The sequence below is a fragment of the Paralichthys olivaceus genome, chromosome 11 (assembly GCF_024713975.1).
Source record: "Paralichthys olivaceus isolate ysfri-2021 chromosome 11, ASM2471397v2, whole genome shotgun sequence".
Classification (NCBI taxonomy): Eukaryota; Metazoa; Chordata; class Actinopteri; order Pleuronectiformes; family Paralichthyidae; genus Paralichthys; species Paralichthys olivaceus.
Window position 1 is genome coordinate 17,361,145 of NC_091103.1, and position 21,521 is coordinate 17,382,665.

Genomic DNA, 21,521 nt, shown 5'->3' on the forward strand with positions numbered 1-21,521 from the left:
GACACATGTTAGGATAAACGTGTAAATCGTGAGTTAGTTGTGATGTGACGAAAACGTGTGGCGCGCTCTGCAGATGGATGTTCAGCGACACGACCAATGAGAGCACCGGGGGTTTCCCCACCCTTCCTCCACGCCAGAGAGGCCGCCCTCCTCCTCCTCCACCACCGGCATTCCCAGTATGCACCGCGGACACAGCAGCAAAAAATAGTCCGCTAACGAAAGCTTGAGAAAAGGGAACTAGAAAAAAACGGGGGGTAGCTCGCCTGCTAAATCCACGAGTCGCACTGTTATTTACCGCAACCAGAACTGCTAACATGGCTGACAGCGAGAAACTGGACAACCAGCGGCTGAAGAATTTCAAGAATAAAGGCCGTGATTTGGAGGTAAAAGTTGCGCACGGTGCGCGGTGTGGATGTCCTCTTTTCCTCGCCGCCGCCGCCGCTTCTCTGCTCGCGGCCAGTTTCGGCTCCTGGCGTCCCTGTGACGTCGTTTCTAATTTTCCACCATTGGGGCAACTTTGAGCCCAGAGCCTCGACCAGGGCCTTCGCAGATCAGATGATATGTGTTAGATTGCTGCTCTGGGCCCTGTAGGGTTTCGTCGCGGTTTCTCTGAGCCGTGAGACCGCGCTGGTTATGAAACATGTCAGAGAAGCTAGTCCAGAGTTCATCGCCTCCACTGGATGTGCTCTGCTAGCCCGCTGCTAGCCAGGCCCGCGGGGGACGTGCTAGCTTAAGTGAAGCATATCATCCACCGCATCGGGTTAGCTTGGTGTGTTAGCCAGTGAGAATGTTCAATTCAACACCCAAAGTGATATTTAATCATCGTTAGGGTTATCTTTAGCGGGTAATAGCTTCATTGGCTAACGGTAAATCAGCGTTATTCCGGATGTGCCGCTAGCTAGCCTGCGTGCTGGCTCTGCTAACGCTAAGCTCGGTGGTGCTGGTGGCTGCAGTTCCACCCATCCCCCGTCTTTATCACCAAAAACAATGGCGGAAACCAGTCGGTCTCTTCGCCGGCCATTCACCTGTGGTTTTTCTAACCGTTGCATATTGTTATAATTCCATCATGTGCTTTGCTAACAGTGACACATGCTCAGAAAAACAAGGTTATCGCGACCAGCTAGTTAACGCGATCACATGACTGACGGATCAAAGCTACACCTCGGATCCATAAGCTACCGGTTGATTTGCAGACAGATCGGCTTCATGCACATGAGCCGGATTTACTCAAACATCCAGTTTGACAAGTAGTTTCTGCTGCGAGGTTCACCTTTAGACTGTCTCGCCTTGAAACCTTTTCACAACAACACGAACCTCACAGGCACACATGTTCTCAAACAAATAAGCCATATGATCAGCTGCAAGTTTATTGTGTGCAACTCACTCAATCTGCTGCAGTCTCATGCGAAAGTCCTGCAATAACCTTCAATAAGTTTATCTTTCATGGGTGTTGATTTAACTTCATGGCCATTTCAGAAAATGAAATTTGCAGTGCATTGAGATGTGATATTAATATTGTTTCCAGCTCGCGTATTACAGTGCAAATAGAGTCAATATTTAAATCATCTTTGTTATAATATGATAGGAGAGCAGATGAAGAAACCTCAACACCTTTTCAAATCAAACATTTTTGGCAAAAACTGGATTTTGAAATCTTGCCTTTCTTGCAGAAGTGTTTACTGTCATCTGGCTACTGAGTGTATTTAATAACTATCACCGTGTTTTTAAGATCACAAATAAAAATGATATCCATCAGAGAATATGGGCATCAGTGGTCTGGTGACTTGCAAGAACTTAAGCTGAGTCATATTTGGTTAGATTGATGTTGGCTGTTGTCATATTCAGTTTGTGGGCTGTTGACTTTGTGCCCCAGGTATGACCAAGACTGCTGATCAGCCTGGGTCACCCAAACCGAGTCCTGATTTAAGACTGTGCTCAGATTACATATCATTGCAAGTGTCACTCTCTTGGGAAAGGGAAGGTTGGGATTTAGGTTCCTTTTTTCATGATGCTTAAATGTGATCTATTTTTCCCACAGACTATGAGAAGACAGAGAACTGAGGTAGTGGTGGAACTCAGAAAGGTAATCACTTTGGTGTTATATAGTTGAATCTACTGCAAACTTATAGATAGATAAGTATTATTTGTACAACATCCAATTTTGACCCTTCATCTGCAGTATGTCCTTGAAGTAATGTACTGAAAGATCCTGCTGGAATGTGCACAACATGATTTTTCTGTTCCCTGCGCCACAGAACAAAAGAGATGAACATCTTCTGAAGAGGAGAAATGTGCCACATGAAGACATCTGCGAGGACTCTGATGTCGACGGAGATTTCAGATCGGTACGGTTGTGTTGTTTTCCTCTCAGAATACGTCTGCTGCCACCAGAAACTGAGTCGATTATATTTTTAGGTTTTGTACTCTAAGGACAGTAGTGTATGATGGCTCCTGCAATGTACGACTGAAACAGTGGGACTGACAGCTTGACACGCAGGGACTGCTCTGACTGATTGACCAAGAGAGTTTTTCACATTAGGTCTGTCTCACTGGCTCAATACCAGTGAGGTTGAGGGACATGCTGGGGTTTTGTCCATGTGATGCTGTCTTTTTAGCTTCCCTTGCTCGATGCCAGTAGGGTGGGGTGTATGTGTGAACAAACAAGCAGTTTGTCACTGTGTGTGCTGGTCGGTGTCTCGTTGCTGAAGTAAGACACCTGTTTCCTTTGCCACTTCCCTTGTAGAATAGTATAAGCCTCATTGGGGGTTGTGTTCTTTCTTTGTTGAAGTTTTCAGGGCTTTTTGGACAAAATATTTCTATTATGTTTGAGAGAGATCACTCTGTTGGAGTATATTCTGCCCTGCTTATGTAATCTCCACAGCGAACACCAGTGAGCAGTTTTGTATTTAATTTTTAGATGATATAATCCAATTACTATGTTTGAGTTGGTGTAAAAATTATTATTATTCTAAGTTTTCATAGAATAATTAGATTAGTTCTGAATGTTTTGGTTGTGAAACATGCAGCAAATTATTTGTAATACACATATTGGCTTGAAAATGATCCCTCAGCTTGGTAAATTTGAGGCATCATTCTCAGGTAAATGGTAATATTTCCACAGGTACAAAGCTAAAAGCTAAAACGAAGATGTACGCAATACATTGTCTTAGCCCTTCATTTTTCTTTTGCACCTAGATGATTGACGTTAAATTTCTCAGTCCTCATCCCTTCATGTGTGCAGTGTGGGCACTTATCAAACTGACATATTTAAGAGCAGCAACGTCACATAGAATCGATCGATCAACAATCTCACCCATCGCTGAAGATCTCTGAGTGTGGTGGCATTGCTGTGTTAAAATGGTCACTCAGCAGTTCAGGAATCCAATCACAGTAACTGCCTGGTGGTTCTGAAGGGGCTGACTTGAAATGGGCTGCTTAGCAATACATCAACAAAGACGTGCCGCTCTGACTCACTGCATGACATTAGAGAGGCTTGTGTGGAAAAGCTTGCTGGTCATTCTAGTTTTAATACTTAACAAGCCAATAATGCAGTGAGACTGTTCAGTCTGACTAAAATAACACATTGATTGTCTTGCCTTTTTCTTTTTTCCAATGTTTTGCCTATTGTGGTTAGCTCTCTCTAAGTGAATCATTTGCCCCTGAGCTTGTTCGACTGTAAATTCCCTTTTTTGTTGCACAGTTTTCTTTTTATTTGTCTCTTTTCCTGCCTTAGTTCTAGTCACAGTTTTTAATTTATTTATTTTCCTGGTTTACACAGCCACAAAATGAAAATACACAAATATTAATCTTCTGCAAGCACATGCGTACATACATTTGCATTCAGGGTTGTGTTTGAAAGTTATTTCTTAGTCCCCTGCGTCTAAATTTGAGGGGGCACAAGCAATTAGCTGCAACTGCTGGCTTATCAGTAGTATTGCCCAGTTTTATTAATTAAGGCCCAACAGTCTTGGAAAGTTGTTCATTGAAAGTGATACTCGGGGTCCACACTGGACCCAGAACCCCCTGTTCTGGATATCAGGAAAAGTTGCCAGTTGGCAAATTATCGTGCTGAACGCTGGGCTGCACATCCAGGCTGCAGACTGTTAGACTACAACGCCACATTGGTTCAAACTAGATTGCAAGTTACTACTTTTTTTCCCCTGATGGCATTTCTTAATTGCCAGCCTCATTGTTGCTTTTGCGACTTTGTCTTCTGCTTTGTCAAATTCACATGGAAAAAAACATTTACTTCTCAGTGCAAGGCAGGAATCTCACAGATGCATCTGCTTGCCCATGATGCATGCTTATCTTGAGTATTTTTTTTTATGGGTTCTGCTGTGTCTGTGTTGACTTCTCTCTTGCCAAACCAACATTTTAAAAATTCACCAGTTACTGATCATCCTACAAGTGTTCAGATTACATATTATATGTTTTACAAATGTGTGTAGAAGAAAAATTCTTGGTCGATAACTTTCTGAATTTTTTTTCAGCAAAACACCTCCCTTGAAGCGATAGTACAAGTAAGTAAGATGTTTGATATCTACTTTGTCAGTGTGTTATAACCAGTGTTGTAATACATGAGCCCTTAAACTCAGAGCTTGTGACTCGACTTGGAATTAAGTTTTGAGGACTCAGACTTTGACTTTTTTTTCTAAGTCCATAATAAAGACATTGATAGATCTATTAATATTGTGACATTGTTTAATTATGCTCTAGTTTGTTCAACAGTTGGTGCTAAATGCTTAAAGAGACATCTTACTTTTATTGATTTTGTGTCAAATGAATTAATCCTGGATGACTCTGACTCTGGTCATTGGGACACCATGTAGATTTTTCCTTGGTGTTTTGAACTTGGACTTCAACGCTGTGGGTTCCAGACTTAAAAGGGGACTCAAAGTTTAGTGACTCGACTGTAACGCTCAACTTCACAGATCAGCAACCAGTTATCAGTTTAATGTTGTGATTGTAGATCTGTGTATTGTTTGACTTTGTTGAGCCATGGCAAATAATTGAAACTACAAAATAAGTTACAAATGAGATTTCTAATGAAGAAATGAGCTCCTTCATTACAGGCCATTGATTTACACCAATGTACCACAGCATTAAAACCAGTGACCTGATCCAATGCTGTGGCTGATGCATATATTGTAAACATTTTACAGCATTCTAGGTACATGATTTATAATTTAAAATGTTGTGTCTGACTCAGTCTGCTTGTGTGTGTTGTGTTTTAGAATGCTACCAGTGATAACCAGGGCGTCCAGTTGAGTGCTGTTCAGGCTGCAAGGTAGGACCGAACTCCCCCTGCACTGTTGGATTTGTCTCATTGTGTGTAAATGTGGATTGCACTTTTAAAAGTCCCAAAGTTGTTTGTCTGGTCTTTTGGTCTGGTGTCAAACAAACTCTTATTTATGTGTGAAATCAAAGCAGAACAATCACAGTTTTTTATGATGTCATTTTTAACGTTAAGACGAACCCATAGATGTTAAATATGGAATGCTGTTTAATCAAAATTAAATAAATATATAAATGAATATGGCTACGAAATAAACCCTGAAATAAAAATATATGGCAATACATAAATAAAAATAACATAATATTAATATATAACTGAATCCATTTACTTACTTAAATAAATACTTATTTCAGAAAGACAAGATTTATTTATATCATGGTATTCTATTTCATAATGCCACAATTATTTAACTGCAAATGCAGAGGATGTGGTTACCTTCAGACCAAAGCGTGTGGGTGCAAGGAGCAATGTCTGACTCAGAAAAAAAGTCAGCATGCTGGCCTTCTAATTGATCAACATGACTTGTCAGGGGACACCATTATGACACGCACTGAAGATTTTGTAGAAGTACTTGGGCGGATAAGTGCTCTACAGAACATAGACATGGATGAGGAAGTCTTCAATTGTTTGATACTTACTGAGCAATGTGTTTGTGTGCAAGATGTCCAGGAAGTAACCTCTAGCACAGGTGTGGGTCACCCGGCTCTGGATATTCTAGACGATATTCCAGGTGATATGCTCGCTAACTTTTGGTTTTAGGACCTATCTTGGGCTTGGGGTGCTAACTTCGGCAGCTGTAGTGGGTGGATGCCGCGTCGCCATCCCATCAAGGCAGTTTGCAGCCTCTCTCAATAATTCTGAGATGCTCTTCTCTGAGTCAGACATTGCTCTTTGAACCCACACACTTTGGTCTGATGAAAACCTAGCCCCCTTCATTTGCATATGAGAATGGCAATAAATAGAGCAGTGAAATAAAAGTCCCCGGAAATAAATAAATGTGGTATTATTTAATAAAAGCACCGTGAAATAAATAAATGTCGTCTTTAGAAAAACATTTTGAAATAAGTAATTGTATTTATTTAAGTAAATGGATTCAGTTATATATTTATATGATTCTATGTTTAATATTTATTGCCATATATTTTTATTTCAAAGCCATATTAATTCATCTATTTATTTACCTATTTATTCATTTAATTTTGATTAAAACAGCATTCCATAGTTACAATCATCAAATGAAATATTATTTGAAACTAACACAGCATGAGATTTTCACTTCTTAAGAGAAGTAATCACTTCTAAATTTTCATTTAAATTCAGTTGAATCAGTCAAATTGTCTTTGCATTTTCACACCATTACAATGTTTATAACATCACAGCAGATAATTATGCAAGCTAGACCAACAGCCGACGCGCTCAAAAACTCCAGCAGTGATTCACATCAATATCAAGACAATGCTGTCATTGTTATCATGTAACAACTTATTTTATCATCAAAACCTAGTTTTCATCCTGTGTAAATAGTACTGATGCTGTTTCATTTACGTTTTCTTTGCTCTGTAACAGTAGCAGTTTGAATGTGATCAACATTCACATCTGGCCCGCGAGTATGTTTGTAAGCCATTGATTCTGCACCAGTGCCTCGTCTTAAGAGGTTCTCTGATTAAAATTGATGGCCTCTTACGAAATACATTCACTGTTGCAATTCCAGGGCCTCAATGTTTTTCCAGCTTGGTTAGACAGCAGTGATTTACAGTAAGGGTGCTGGGTCTGATTAATGGACATTGTACACGGCAGTGCGGCTCAGCAGTGTAGCTCTCGAGAAGTTGGTTCAGGTGTAGAAGAATTCATGAAGCATTTGAAGTCTGCCCTGCAGCTTTATTTAGACATTTTTTAGATGCTTTCAAACTTAACCTGATGTTGCATCATATGCTGGGTTGATTGACTTGCAGTGTTGAGATGACTCATTCTTGAGCCTTTTCTCTGTATTTACATTTTTTTGTTGTGGGAATGTGTCAGTAAAGTTATGTGAGTATGACTAATGGTCCCCTGTTTCCTCTGTTTCTGCAGGAAGTTGTTGTCCAGTGACCGTAACCCTCCCATAGACGACCTGATCAAGTCTGGGATCCTTCCTATTCTGGTCCACTGCCTGGACAGAGATGACAAGTAAGCCTCCTGTAATTCTGTTTGTCTGCATGTTGCAGTGAATCATCCTGCTTCGTGCGTGATAATTATAGTACAAGTTAGCGCTTTTCCTTGATCATGTTGAGTTTATGTACACTTCAGAGTTATGTAAATGAGACAGCAGGGTTTTGGTCCAGGCTGCATGTGAACAGTGTTGCAGTTATATAAATGTGTCCTAGTTATCACCCTCGAGGATGTTCATACTGTTTGACACCCCTTCCCAATCTTACAAATTTTTACCACTGCATCTGCTGCGTTCATCAGTCTTACATCTCTTACCTCTCTGCAGCCCGTCTCTCCAGTTTGAGGCCGCCTGGGCTCTTACCAACATCGCGTCTGGAACCTCAGAGCAGACCCAAGCTGTGGTCCAGTCAAGTAAGTGGCCATTACATGACAACACACTTTCCTCTCCTCTTTCTGTTCCTTTTATTTCTTTTCTTTTGGAAGAATCTTTTGTATCTTTGCAGTGTTTTAACTAAGATTTGCTTTATGTTGTTGTTGTTTATTTGTGCAGCAGTTTGTCATGAAACATTAAAAGCTATACATTTAGTGTTTTTGAAGGATTTTCTTTTGCGAAATCCTGGTCTGTCATGTTCACAGCCTTATATTCTTATTTTAATTTCCTGATAAAGTGCTCATATTATGGCTCTTGAGTCCGTCCTTTTCCTTTATTGTGTCATATAGCTTGTTAGTGTATGTAAAAAGTCTGTTAAGTTACAAAGTCTGTGGCAAAGGGGAGTCATCTTCCACAGAGAACACTGTGACATGAAATATCCAATAAACTCTCTGATTGACCAATCTCCAAAGAGCAGGCGAGCTGACCAATCAGAGCAGATTGAGTTTTTTGCGAGGCGTACCAAGAGCTCCAGCTAAGCATTTCAGACAGAAGAAGGAAGATGGGATTGGTGCTCTAACAGTATGACCATAATGTGCATTTTGAACATTTCATTGAACATAATCCCATTCTAGTAGACACTGAAATTAAATTTACACTTGTAAATCTGGGATTTAACTAATGTTATTTTAACGATCACCTCCTGTTGTCAGTTTAACATTTGCAGCAAAAAGAACCTCACAAATAAAACATTTCATTAATACAGGAATGATCAGTGTTTCCTAAAATAAATTGGATAGCCATTCGTGCTTTTCTTTCAGTAGAGCTGTGCTCTATGAATCACTACTTAATGTGCATTGCATGATGGTTACACTAACATCATGCAAAGTTCCCACTCACCACTTACAATTAAATCTAGCCGCATTTATTATTTAAATTTCTACTGATGATGCAAAATGTTCAACTGAAGGTGCAATGCATGCTCTCACAGTCCCTAGAACCAGGCCTGAGTATAAATGATTAAATTCTTATTAAAGGTATTATGTTCCTTGAGGTTGTACATGAATGAAAGCAGCACATACGATCATTAGATGCCAGTATTGAGACATATCTGTTTCCTTGTGTGTAGATGCTGTGCCACTGTTCCTGAGACTGCTTCACTCACCTCACCAGAATGTGTGTGAACAGGCCGTCTGGGCCCTGGGCAACATCATAGGTTAGTTGCTGTTTATGTGAACATGTGTGTATTGGAAATAAATGCAGTTTGTCCCAAAATGACACTCTGTGTGTGTGTGTGTGTGTGTGTGTGTGTGTGTGTGTGTGTGTGTGTGTGTGTGTGTGTGTGTGTGTGTGTGTGTGTGTGTGTGTGTGTGTGTGTGTGTGTGTGTGTGTGTGTGTGTTATATCCAGGTGATGGTCCTCAGTGCAGAGACTATGTGATCAGCTTGGGCGTGGTGAAGCCCCTGCTCTCGTTCATCAGTCCCTCCATCCCCATCACCTTCCTCCGCAATGTCACCTGGGTCATGGTCAATCTGTGCCGCCACAAGGACCCTCCACCACCTATGGAGACAATCCAAGAGGTGTGTACATGATGTTTGCAGAGAAAATTAGTGAGCTGACAACTTGTTTTACATGTCCATTATTTACCAACAGTTGCTTGTAAGTTTCTGGGAAAGAATTATGTAGTTTGAATAACAACGAAAAAGCTATATTCATATTTGATTTATGATGAATTATTGTATTGTTTGTATACACATTTAATAATTTGCATGCTTAGCTCACCTGCTATTGTCTGAAAACATGTCACAAGATTTTGGTAGAGATAACAAAGTGGTAAAATCTGTCTTTTACAACTAATCAGTCCTGGAAACCTCTGAGATGATTATTTGGTAATTAATTGGAAGTTGTAAACGTGTAAATAAAAACAAACAGCATATTAGGTCACACATGTTGGAAGTAAGTTGTGGATGTAAAATACTGTCCTTGTTTGAAAATCTTAAGTGGCATATGTGTTGGAAAATCAGCTTTATGACAAATGCTGAGGAAACTGGAACAGTTTCCAGTAAACTTCATTAAAATACTGCGTACAGACATGAGGGAGGCGCTTGATCAAAATGTCACTTGCTATACTATACAGCCAATATTGATGACTTTTGCAATCACAATATTTGTCAGTAACTACATAACTGATTTGAGTTCAGTATTGCAGTGAATGCTTTCATACTTCTCCTAAAATCTAAGAGAAATTGGTATATTTATTGGTCTTTGATGGTGTGCAAAAGTTAAGGAAGATTAGAGCTCCATCAGTATGTATACCCTTTCTGTTAAAATGTTTTTATGATTCTATTTGGGGCAGAAGGGGTATTGCAGAATAAGTGACTCTGCAGCTGTGAGCAAATCTTTATGGATTATATTGTTTTTTTTCTCCACATGCATGACTTTTTCTTTTCTACATTGATTTCTCAGATCCTGCCGGCTCTCTGCGTGCTGATCCACCACACCGATGTCAGTGTGAGTATACTGACTTTAAACAACCATGGCCCTTTACTGTGTTTCCAGATGAAATTCCCTAATAAATCATCATTGTCATGTGTGATAAGGAAACAAAATATATCAAGAGGTTTTTTTTCTTCTGCCTCTAGATCTTGGTAGACACAGTCTGGGCTCTGTCCTACCTGACGGACGCCGGGAATGAGCAGATCCAAATGGTCATTGACTCTGGCATTGTCCCTCATCTGGTCCCACTGCTCAGTCACCAGGAGGTCAAAGTTCAGGTATGCAGAGGAGAATGGTGCTTTTAATAAAGTAATCTTAAAAGGTGATTTCAGCCATATTATGCACAAGTAGTGTTGCCTGACATCTCTAAAGAAAAAAGTGATTACATTTTATAAAAAACATCCAAATAAGTTGCCATGTGCTAACTGCTTTCATTTCCATGTTATATCATAATATTGGATAATTGATAAATGACAAACACTAACTAAACTCTGCTTACAAGAGATTGATGTTAAATGTTTTTGCTGTGATTGGGCCACTTCTACTTTTAAACGTATTATTTTTGAGTTTCAAGAAAGAGGTTCTCTATAAATAAATGTTTTATCCTCTCCGCACACAGACTGCGGCGCTGAGGGCTGTTGGAAATATAGTGACTGGCACAGATGAACAGACCCAGGTGGTGCTTAACTGTGACGCCCTCAGCCACTTCCCTGCCCTCCTCACACACCCGAAGGAGAAAATCAACAAGGTAATCCTCTATCCTCCTCCTCACACACACGCTCACTGTAGATCTCAAACTGCAACATCAGTTATCTGGAAGTGATGAAATCAGAGACTTGGTGCTAGTGAGATGCTGTGTGAGAGAATATAGATGGTAGATAGCTAATAGTAGGACTTCATAACTTGGAGAATCGCCAGGATGACGACGACGACGACAACGGAGAGGACATCAGCAGTTGGGTGGCTAGTTAATGAGACAGGTTGGGAAGGGGAGCGGGGTACTAGTCTGTGTGCTTGCGATCGAATGTGTGATACCTTGTGGGTTGGTGGCCAAAGGGTGCTGAGACCATGTGTCCCTGCTGATATCGGAGTGCATCTGAGACCAGTCACTCCTAAAAACGAGGCCTCCTTTGTGACCTGGACGATGATTAGAGCCTCACGATCGCCCGTGCCTCGCCCACAGCACTCAGTCTCGACCAGGGGTCAAACTCCCTGAGTAGACCTCTGGATTCTGATCCAGTTTAGATACTAAACGTCCTCCCTTGAGAGGAATGTGCAGTTTACACAATGTGATTTCCCTGACTGCTTCCTTCTGTCCGGTCGAGGGTGTGATCACCTGGGGTTTCTGGGGTAGAATAAAACCTGTAAACAAAATCTTTCTACAAAACATAGGAATGAATAAAATAATATATTATGAAAATAAAATGTATTTCAAAAAACCTTCTGGTTTTGCTAGAAAAATGTCACATGTGCTTTATGTCCTGTAGGAGGCAGTGTGGTTCCTGTCCAACATCACAGCAGGCAACCAGCAGCAGGTGCAGGCCGTCATTGATGCCAAGCTAGTCCCCATGATCATTCATCTGCTTGACAAGGTTTCTACCCCTTTCCTTTATATGCACTGCATCATGTGCAAATATGTGGTATACAATTCTTTGTAGGTCAAAGTAAACACGTTTTAATATTTTTAACTTTGAATGTACACATATTTTAGGGCGACTTTGGCACTCAGAAGGAAGCTGCCTGGGCCATCAGCAACCTGACAATAAGTGGAAGAAAAGATCAGGTAAGTTGTAGTTTTTTTTACCTGAAACTACCCTGCTTTTTAAACACTTATTTCTTTCCTAACACTATTTAATCTTTGTAAAACTGCAATGTAGAAGTTACTGAATTGAAACAAATACATCTGTGTAATAGAAAATGGTGAAACAATCTTTGAAGAAAAGAAAACGTGGGCAGAACCACAGGTTTTCACAAAATGGGCGCCCTTCATGTGCTAGGTTTATTTTGCCAAACTTTTATATTAGTTGTGTCCAAAGACTTTGGATGTAAAAGATTCACCTCAGCAAGAACAGTAAATTTGAAATGAATATTGATGAAGTATTGCATCCTTCTCTGACTTATCAGATTACTCATACTCAGTACAATCGTCCCTTTACTGTCTGCAGGTCGCACACCTTATTGAGAAGCAGGTGATCCCTCCGTTCTGCAACCTCCTGACTGTGAAGGATGCTCAGGTTGTGCAGGTTGTCCTCGATGGCCTCAGCAATATCCTCAAGATGGCTGACGATGAGGCTGAAACTATTGCTAACCTCATTGAGGAATGTGGAGGTGAGTTATTTTAATTTTATTTTTTTACTCATTAAAAGTGTCCATTTGATGTCGGTTGTTGTACAAACGTGTGTATTTGTCCCACAGGTTTGGAAAAGGTGGAGCAACTCCAGAACCATGAAAATGAAGACATCTACAAATTGGCTTATGAAATAATCGATCAGTTCTTCTCATCTGATGATGTGAGTATTATTCATATGTATGTATGTATGTATGTATGTATGTATGTATGTATATATATATATATATATTAAGTTCTTCTATTTTAGATTTAGTTAAGTATTTATCATGCACAATGACATGTTCCAGTAGAATATGGTACAAATGGACATTTTGGAAGATTTTGGAAGAGATGGACAGATGACAATAAATAAGTTTCCCTTTCGTGGGAAGTTTTCTGTCAGCCACTCAAGACTTTTAGCCACATAAATTAAAAGTCACTGGGCTCAATGTGGCTTTGAATCTTTATTTTCTTTAAATAAGTTGTTCACCACTGGTGTTTGATCCACCATTATTGTTAATTCTGCTTTGCACTGTCTGCCATTCAGATTGATGAAGACACCAGCCTGGTCCCAGAGGCCATCCAGGGCGGAACTTACGGCTTTAACTCAGCCAACGTGCCAGCCGAGGGATTCCAGTTCTAGACGGCATCTGGGGTATTCTGGAGTTTTGTTCACGATGCAGCACTCTGTTCAACATAAAAAAATTAGGAGAGAAAGAGCGAGAGAGAGCGAGAGTGTGAGAAATTTGATCCATTGTGCTTAGCTCGTGGGATCCATGGCTGCATCTTATCTGAGAGAAAAATGTGTGGATTTCATTTGGCATTCCAGGGGAACCAGCCCAAATGAAGTTTGAGATGGCGAGTGGGTGCGAGTGAGAATGAGTGGCTACATGTTGCAAAAAAGCAAAACATCTACATCGAATGCGTTGAGAGACATGCCGACATAACTTCTGTGTTATTGGAGCTGTCGTCTTCGGAAAACTACTTCAAATGACAACAAAAACTCGATGTCTGCCCGGGGAGAACCAAGGACATCCAAAAATAAGAAATCAAGAAATGAATATAACTATAATTCTGAACTGAGATGAACCACAAACCATCACAATTCTGCGGTCCTCCGACTCGAGAGGGCGCCACCCTCAATGTGCCCCTCCCCCAATCGGCCACGCTATCAGACATGTGTGTGAATGGACCCATTGTGTATGAATGTCTGGACTCAGTGCTGAGGAGCCAGGTTCATCTCCTCCAACAAGACGCCCCGATGGGGCACCATCCTCTCCCCCTGGTGGGCGGGGCCAGGAGTCCGACTGCGCGTGACGCATGTGCGAGAGAATGGACGGATGAGTTGTGTGTGCTTGGCTGCGTGCGTGACTGGAGTATGCAAGGCTGGGTGAGAACGCATGCAGAGACGGGGGGAAAAGAAACAAATACAACATCTGAAGAGAATCAAAATTGAGAAACACAACAATGAGGTTATCAAAGGTTTCAGGAAAGAAATTCTGCCTTTGAAAGAGAGGCTGATCCTCTAAATCCCTAAAAGGAAGAACTTTGGATATGAAAAAAATTCGTCATCACAAGGATTTTTTTTTTTTTTTTTTTTTTTGAATTATTGTTATGTTAGTATTAATTGACACTGGACAATGCTATTGGCACGAGTGGCGCAGCAGTGCATTGTATTAAGATGCATTTGGTGGCTTTTGGGCTTTTCTTTTTGCCTCCAGTGTGTTCCTTTTTATGATACTTTTTAGTTTCAGCTTTTAGTTTCATCGCTTCTGTAAAGGTGATTGACGATGATCGTATTCAACCCTCACACCACAAACCTAACCTACGCACCAGAGATGGGCTTGATGCTGTGAAATTCTGACACCATCACTATAATCAACCAAATGACCTGTTCCCCTTGTGACACTGAATTATTTGTCCTTCAATTTACAGCAAAATCACTGCTTTGCAGTATTGTTGCCATAGCTTTGACTTATCACCAAGGGAGAAAAGAACAATGGCCATTTCACGTAGGATTGTGAATCATAACCTTTGCATGTACTAAACTATAGCACAGTTATTTTTAGGGTATTTTAGTTTCCTTAGGCTGTGGATACAGTGTAATTTTCTTTTTAAGTAAAACTGTGCTTAAATGTTACATGTTTCCCTTCCCTTACCCCTCACTAGTGTCCAATTTGCTAAATAATCTTTATGGTTTTGCACATGTACTGCAAAGTGAGGCCTGAAGTCTTTCTGAAGGAGTGTTGGTCGGTTTCATAGGTTTTGACCTGCCAGCAACCTCAACAATATGCATCACTCAACCACAATCTTTGTTGTATTTCTAGAGTAATCCAATGATGCTTTTTAGTGATACTTGAGAAAATCATGACTATTTCAGGAGCAAGCAGTAATGAAATCTGCTAATGTATCTCAGCTAGACCAAGAGGGGACTCACCCTCCCTGTTCTCACGGTCAAAGGGGAGTTGTCCTAAATGGGTTCTCCTGAATAATAAAAAAAAACCCATGAACAAGTTTGCTGTACATTTAGTACCTTGCAGTCCTTAGCCCCGCACTCCTCTCTCCTCCTATACCAGCTAGGTGTACAAGCTTACCCTTTTCCATTTTTGTGTTAACTTCAAACACTGTAGTAAATGATTACACATTGTGCTCATAAACCTTCTGTTGAACATAGGGGTATTTTTTTGCAGCATTCCTTGTTAGCAAACATGTGGTTTCAAATCTAAAATTATTAAATGGAAGGAGAGTAAAAAAGGTGGTTTGCTCCAAAAAAAATAACGTTTTGGGGGAGATAGGCTACAGGATAGGTTGTCTTGGAGAAAATAAATAGTGAAACCCAAATCGAGAGACTGTGTGTGCGTGTGTGGTCTGTTGTGAAGAAGTGGTGTGATTTACTTTTTCTCTTATTCACCTTTTCCACCTTTTTTTTTTTTTAAATACATAAAACAACCAACTCCCTCGTTTTTCCGCTCAGCTGTTCAGCTTGAATTCAAATCGAGAAAGGGCGCACGTTGATTGGCCGAGGAGACCGCTTTTGCGCATGCGTACTACCAGACCAGGACAAATGATGCATTCGCTGCAGCTGTTGAAAAAAGCGATCGAGTAGAAAACGTCACTTAAACTACACATTAATTTTATTCTATTTTTTATATATCGAGGGGGAACATAAATATTTAAACCCTGAACGCACCTTGCATATTTAATGATTCAAGCGTGCTCTTAAAGTTTCATATGGTCTAATATATCCGCCTCCTGTTGCTCTTCGGGGCTGGGATTTACTGAGAGCACTTAAAGGCAGCAGGAGGAACAGGAAATGAAGGCTCTGTTGTGGAGAAACATTTTGCTCCGAGCAGACGGTGAGTTCTTATCCAACATGTCGCCAAAACCTCCTTTACTGAGTTTTAACTGTCTTCAACTCTAGAAATGAGTCGTAGGATAAACACACGGTCGCCATCTTGTTGAGAAAGTATCGGTGCCTTGTGACGCTTGTATCTGGGAGCGGAGTTAGCTTCAATTCAGGATAAACAATCATTTTACACATTGATCGCTGAGGTTTCGCCACATGAACCTTTTAAAACTACAACTGATTTGTTTGAAACGAAAATGCAAATGCCTCCATTATTAGAAAAGATTAAAATGACCAAACCTAGTCAAGATGCTTGCGTGTGGAAACAGTTAAAGAAATCAGTTTTGAATGTGTCCTGATCACAGGTGGAGTGTGTGGACATTGAGGTCAGGTGAGGAGGAGGATGGAGCCTCAGCACCTGTCACCTGTTTGAATCTGGGCGCCAACATGGCTGCAGGTTCAGTTGTTGCACAGCTGAACCACATTGTGTGTCTGTGGCAGCAGGGACCGGCTATGTGCTGGCGTGAGGCCTCGTACTGTCACTGTAACAGGCTGTAACCAGAGGAGAACACACACACAGAGAGAGAGAGAGAGAGACACACATACAGAGACAAAGACACACACCTGATCCTGTAACAGGATCTCAACAGTTAAATTGTTTTCCAGGTAAAAGATCTTCTCTCTGAGCTTATTATTGCTGATGAACTATATCTATGATCATCACGACACTTTCAATAACAATCCTACAAAAATACAACATATATATATATATATATCTCAATAGCTTCCTTAAGTATTGTGTGTGAGCCAATAAGTTCAGCTTTAACACATCACTGATCCACCTCAGATTTTTTTAAATGTGTACGTGTTTGTTATTCTCTGTAAATAATTCACCACCGCCACCTTAACTCAGGTGCAGAGGCCTAAAAGAATAATGTGATATTATCGAGATCATTATCAATAGCTGCAGTTTTAATCTAAAGATTTCTGGCCACACCGTGCAGCACCTACTGTTACCTGCTGTTTTTAATGAGCAGCACTAATTATACACTACGTGGCCACTTTATTTTAACACACCTACTATTTAATTAATCCAATACAATTATCAGGTCTTTTTTTTTTATGATGCCTAGAATGATCGTCTTTTTTATTCTGTTTTAGCACTGAGGTCATATTGTTCATACAAAGCAAGATAAACAGAATACAGTTTCAAGAACTTGGTTAATTGAGACCACTGCCAAACAAAAACTGTCAATAATATGAGTGGGATGTGACTAATGTGTTTATGATGATGCATTAATATATACATCAAAGAATTTTGAAGTTTAAAATCCACAGAACAGTCCTTTTGAGTGTTACAGTCACTGTCTGGAGATGGTGATGAAATATTGGTTTGACACAATCATGAAAATGTCACACCCGAGCGGCAACACCCCGACTTAACCTCGGCTAAAGCAATATCATCATTATATAATCTGCTTGTGTCTACAAAGTATTAACAGGTAAACTTAGGAAATGTATGTTTTTAAACTGACTTAACTGTTAAATCATATGTTTGAAAATCGTGAGCCTTTAATTCTTGTTTGGAAATGTGATGAAACTTTTGGATCCATTTTTGTCTTTATTGACTTTCTAATCTTTCATCACGTTTTGTCCCAAGTAGTCTCCACTGTACATTTGTGCCAAGTTGATATGTTTTGCTGGACAGGTGCAACACGTAGCCTTTCATCCGTCCTGCCAGATCATCTTCTCCACCATGGACAACCTAGAGGAGGACCTGACATGCTCTGTGTGCTACTCTCTGTTCTCTGACCCTCGAGTGCTGCCGTGCTCTCACACCTTCTGTAAGACCTGCCTGGACAACTTGCTCCGGACGTCCACAAACTATTCCATCTGGCGTCCGCTCCGTCAGCCGCTAAAATGCCCCAACTGTCGCAGCGTGATGGAGCTGCCTGTGACCGGCGTCGACGCTCTGCCGACCAACGTGTCTCTCCGGGCCATCATCGAGAAAGTAGGAGAGAACCACTTGTGTTCAGCTTAAACTTTTACCCAGTGACCAGCTGTCAGTTTAGAATCCTCTTGTTGGCCGTTACTTCTCTGCATCAGCGTGTGCTCATCTGTCGTCTGTTTGCTCGTTTGCTGTCTCAGTACCAGAGTGACTGTGAGCCACGACCTCCGTCCTGTCAGGAGCACATCAGGCAGCCTCTGAATATGTACTGCATCCAGGACCGCCAGCTGATCTGTGGGCTCTGCCTGACCGTCGGGCAGCACCAGGGTCATCCCATAGACGACCTGCAGGCGGCTTTCATCAGAGAGAAGCAGACGCCATCGTTACTGCTGACCAGACTCTCTGACCAGAGATGGGCACAGGTTGGGAATGGTCTCACTATGGCTCTTTTTTTAATCTGAGTTGGCAAAATAATTAATATAAATATAAATTCCAAAGAAAGCTCTTCAGTTGCGCTCTCCCTCATCTCTCCCTCCGTCAGGTGTGTGAGCTCACGGAGCAGCTGGAGCAGGAGAAGGCTCGCTGTGAGGCTCTGGTGAGGCAGGACCGACAGGAAGTGAATCAGTTTTTTCAGACGCTAAAGGTGGTGTTGGCCAAGAAGAGACAAGCGTACCTGGAGGCGCTGGACAAAGCTGGTGCTGAGGTTTCCCGGGCCTACGACCCACTCATCCACAGAGTGAAGGAAATACAGGTGTGACTGACTGACTTCCATTCAGAGCTCACGTCACCATTGTCAATCTATAGTGAATATGGGAACTGTTGGGTTTATCTTTGCATTTTAAGGTCCTGACCTTCTGTGTAAAGTGCCTTGAGATAATGTATATTATGATTTGGTGCTATACAAATAAAATTGAATATTTACAATATTCAGAGCGCATAAATAATTGACTTAATGTATTTTATAAAGTTTTTAGCCGCTGTCAGGCAGTTCAACTCCAGATATTGGTGCTCCACTGTCATTCATTATGGAAGAGTTTGGTTTTTTGCATTTCAAGAATGAAGTGATAAATGAATTGGTGAAGTCGTTCTTCGGAATCAGCTTTTTTCAAACGTGCACTGAACTCTGAACATTCTCCAGAAATGATCCAGAAGGGCTGTATGAGAGAACGTAAATGTCAGAACATTCTTCAGACATGTTCCCACCACAGCCCCCTCGTAAAATGAACTGAAAATGTCTGAGTGAGTGAGGATACAGCAGGATTCACCAAGTATACGTGTGTCAAACATGCAAAACAGGAAAGAAACAGAAGTATGCCCAAATCTCAGGGTGAACAAGAAGTGTCATACATAAAGAAAACTATGGCTTGAAATGTATTTGATTATATTTAAAATATTCAACTTCCCTTAGCTCAAACTGACATCCTCACATTGGTTGATTTGTCCACAGCTCAAACGTAAAATTAAATAAACGGCAAAATACAGAGACATGAACATTGTTCTGATCATCAGTAGGTTATTGATGAATTGACTCGTCGTTTCAGCAGCTCTGATATCAGTCTTGTGTTCTCCAGGAGAAACAGCTGGACCTGGTGTCTCTGGGCTCGTCAGTGGAGGAGGAGGAGTCGCCGCTGGTCTTCCTGGAGAAGGCGCATCTGCTCAGAGAGAGGGTTGAGGAGTTTCTGAAGACCCCGCTGCCCTCGGTGATAAACGTCAGCGTCACACCGCGGGCAGCAGACTACCTTCAGCAGCACTGGCCTGCTGTGACCATCGGGAGCCTGGAGGAAGCACCTGTTCCTAAGGTGAGCTGCTGTGGCAGATGTGGTGGCGTGGAGGCCGACAGCCCGGTGCAGGAGCTGTGGTGTAAACCCACTTCTTCTGTGGTGCTGCTGGGGCTGCTGCTGCTGCTGCTGGCGGCGTTGTGGTTGGACCCAGTGGGTGGGGCGTCGCTCGGCTTCTCTCTGTTGTCTCGGTTCAGTCAGTTCGTCCACGGCCTGAGTAGCGAAGTCATCACATCTGTCTGGGACACGGCGGTGTCGGCATACACAGTGATGGAGGCGGCTGTGGAGAGTTGGAGCACGCAGCTGTCCTCGGTCGGGGAAAAGGTTTTCCAGCAGTTAGGCTGTTTAACTGCATAACAACACCAAACTGAAACCCTTTCCCCTTTTATTTAGAAACTGAGAAAAATATTTGAAATAGCTGCTATTTATTTTGGTCTTCGACAGAAACGTGGTTGTCTGAGTTTGGGCTTTATTTTTAGATGAAGAGCAACACTGACCCTGATGTAGCGACACTAGTGTGAATACACCATAATGCCTTGCAGGTCCGCTTCCTTTCTTTTAGTTAATCATAAACTGAACGTGCAGAAGATCAATAAGTGAACATCACAAATGTAACTTAAAGCAGAATGAGTGCAAACGGTTTCATCACAAAATACCTCTTTTTATAATTGTATTAATGTTCACATTTACTTCAGGTGTTAATATTTAATCTGAGGGTGGATTCTATCCTGTAGCTCCATTTCAAAAATGTCCAGGGGTTTTATGAGGATTGAGGAAAAAGCCTCAGATATGACATCATATCCACGTTTGCGAGAGCAGCACAGAAAATGTGAGAAATGCTTTTACGCTCTTAAGAGAATGAATTTAGTTCGTGTGTTTTTATGAACCAAATCGTGTCAATAACAACTGTTTTGTTCTTTGGCTTCTAGTATTTTAGATGATCTACACACAGCCTGACTTATAAATTATGATAATCCCAACAAAGACATACGGTTTTAGAAAAGCAAAGTGGAGCCTTAGATGTGAAATTGGTGCCTGGAGACTATTTAGTCGCCTTTCCCATCATGCAGTGGAGCATTTCAGTATCGGAGCAGTATGTGAAGTAGATCCTGCTGAGTGGAAGCAGACGCACAGTGGATCTGACCTGAAGCCTCCACAGATCATGTTGCAGTGATGCTGAGTGGCCCCCAGACTGTGCCTTTTACCCATCATGCCTTTACCTCAGCTGCACCTGATAGTTTTATGTAGTGGACTGATTTTTCCATCAGGACCAAAACGACTTCCTCAGGACTAAAATAGCGTAATGGAACACGGTCTATTTAAAAAAATATACGGCCTTGGGAAAAGCTTCACCGGCACAACTGTGTCCCACAAATGTTACAGCATTTAACTCGAGCACACTTTCACTTACTATCAAATGTTCTATTGTTGTATTTTTATAAATGTTTTCTCTTTTCCTGTATTTAAAATAAATGTGTTTGAATGCTTTAAGTTTTGGTTTTTAATGTTCATATGTTGTGTGTGCCAGTTTTTCAGTTTGTCTCAAAGTGGTGCAGTGAACTCAATTAACAGATGTTTGCTGCACTTGCCTGAGCCGTGTGAAATATATAAATACATGTATCCAAGCTGTCACATATCCGCACAGCAGGATGTTACCAGTGTGGACACATGAGGCACATATGACTGAGCTGTTCCTGGACCAGCTGAATTTAAAAACCACTTCACTAGAATGACTTAGAACACAAACCTTCACCAAGAGCTGCTTTTTAACTTAATTCAAGCTCTACATATTTGGCTGCAGTGTTGTTAAT

At 41.2% G+C, this 21,521-nt stretch overlaps 2 protein-coding genes across 3 annotated transcripts; both read left to right on the top strand.

Moving 5' to 3' along the window:
* The first annotated feature begins 57 nt into the window (after positions 1–57).
* Positions 58–15,485, top strand: kpna4 (karyopherin alpha 4 (importin alpha 3)). Its single transcript, XM_069534874.1, has 17 exons — positions 58–383; positions 2,039–2,083; positions 2,256–2,345; positions 4,491–4,520; positions 5,235–5,287; positions 7,367–7,462; positions 7,770–7,855; positions 8,944–9,030; positions 9,224–9,393; positions 10,280–10,324; positions 10,456–10,587; positions 10,929–11,057; positions 11,797–11,901; positions 12,021–12,092; positions 12,475–12,637; positions 12,725–12,819; positions 13,186–15,485. The coding sequence occupies exons 1-17, from the start codon at positions 315–317 to the stop codon at positions 13,279–13,281; spliced, it is 1,563 nt and encodes a 520-aa protein (XP_069390975.1). The 5' UTR covers positions 58–314; the 3' UTR covers positions 13,282–15,485.
* A 370-nt stretch (positions 15,486–15,855) lies between these two features.
* Positions 15,856–21,201, top strand: trim59 (tripartite motif containing 59). 2 transcript variants are annotated; one of them, XM_020088211.2, is made up of 5 exons: positions 15,856–15,994; positions 17,693–17,995; positions 18,133–18,354; positions 18,474–18,683; positions 19,504–21,201. In XM_020088211.2, exons 2-5 carry the CDS (start codon positions 17,741–17,743, stop codon positions 20,065–20,067), a joined length of 1,251 nt encoding a protein of 416 aa, XP_019943770.2. In that variant the 5' UTR covers positions 15,856–15,994; positions 17,693–17,740; the 3' UTR covers positions 20,068–21,201. The 2 variants fall into 2 exon arrangements, with proteins under 2 accessions (XP_019943770.2, XP_019943771.2); XM_020088212.2 differs by having other exon boundaries at positions 15,859–15,994; positions 17,726–17,995.
* Positions 21,202–21,521: the final 320 nt, after the last annotated feature.

Coding starts and splice junctions, on each gene's coding strand:
- kpna4 (XM_069534874.1), top strand. CDS start 315: ATGGCTGACAGCGAGAAACTGGACAACCAGCGGCTGAAGAATTTCAAG. Junction 2,084..2,255: donor TAGTGGTGGAACTCAGAAAG/GTAATCACTTTG, acceptor CCTGCGCCACAG/AACAAAAGAGATGAACATCT. Junction 9,031..9,223: donor GGCCCTGGGCAACATCATAG/GTTAGTTGCTGT, acceptor TGTTATATCCAG/GTGATGGTCCTCAGTGCAGA.
- trim59 (XM_020088211.2), top strand. CDS start 17,741: ATGGACAACCTAGAGGAGGACCTGACATGCTCTGTGTGCTACTCTCTG. Junction 17,996..18,132: donor TCCGGGCCATCATCGAGAAA/GTAGGAGAGAAC, acceptor TTGCTGTCTCAG/TACCAGAGTGACTGTGAGCC. Junction 18,355..18,473: donor CTGACCAGAGATGGGCACAG/GTTGGGAATGGT, acceptor TCCCTCCGTCAG/GTGTGTGAGCTCACGGAGCA.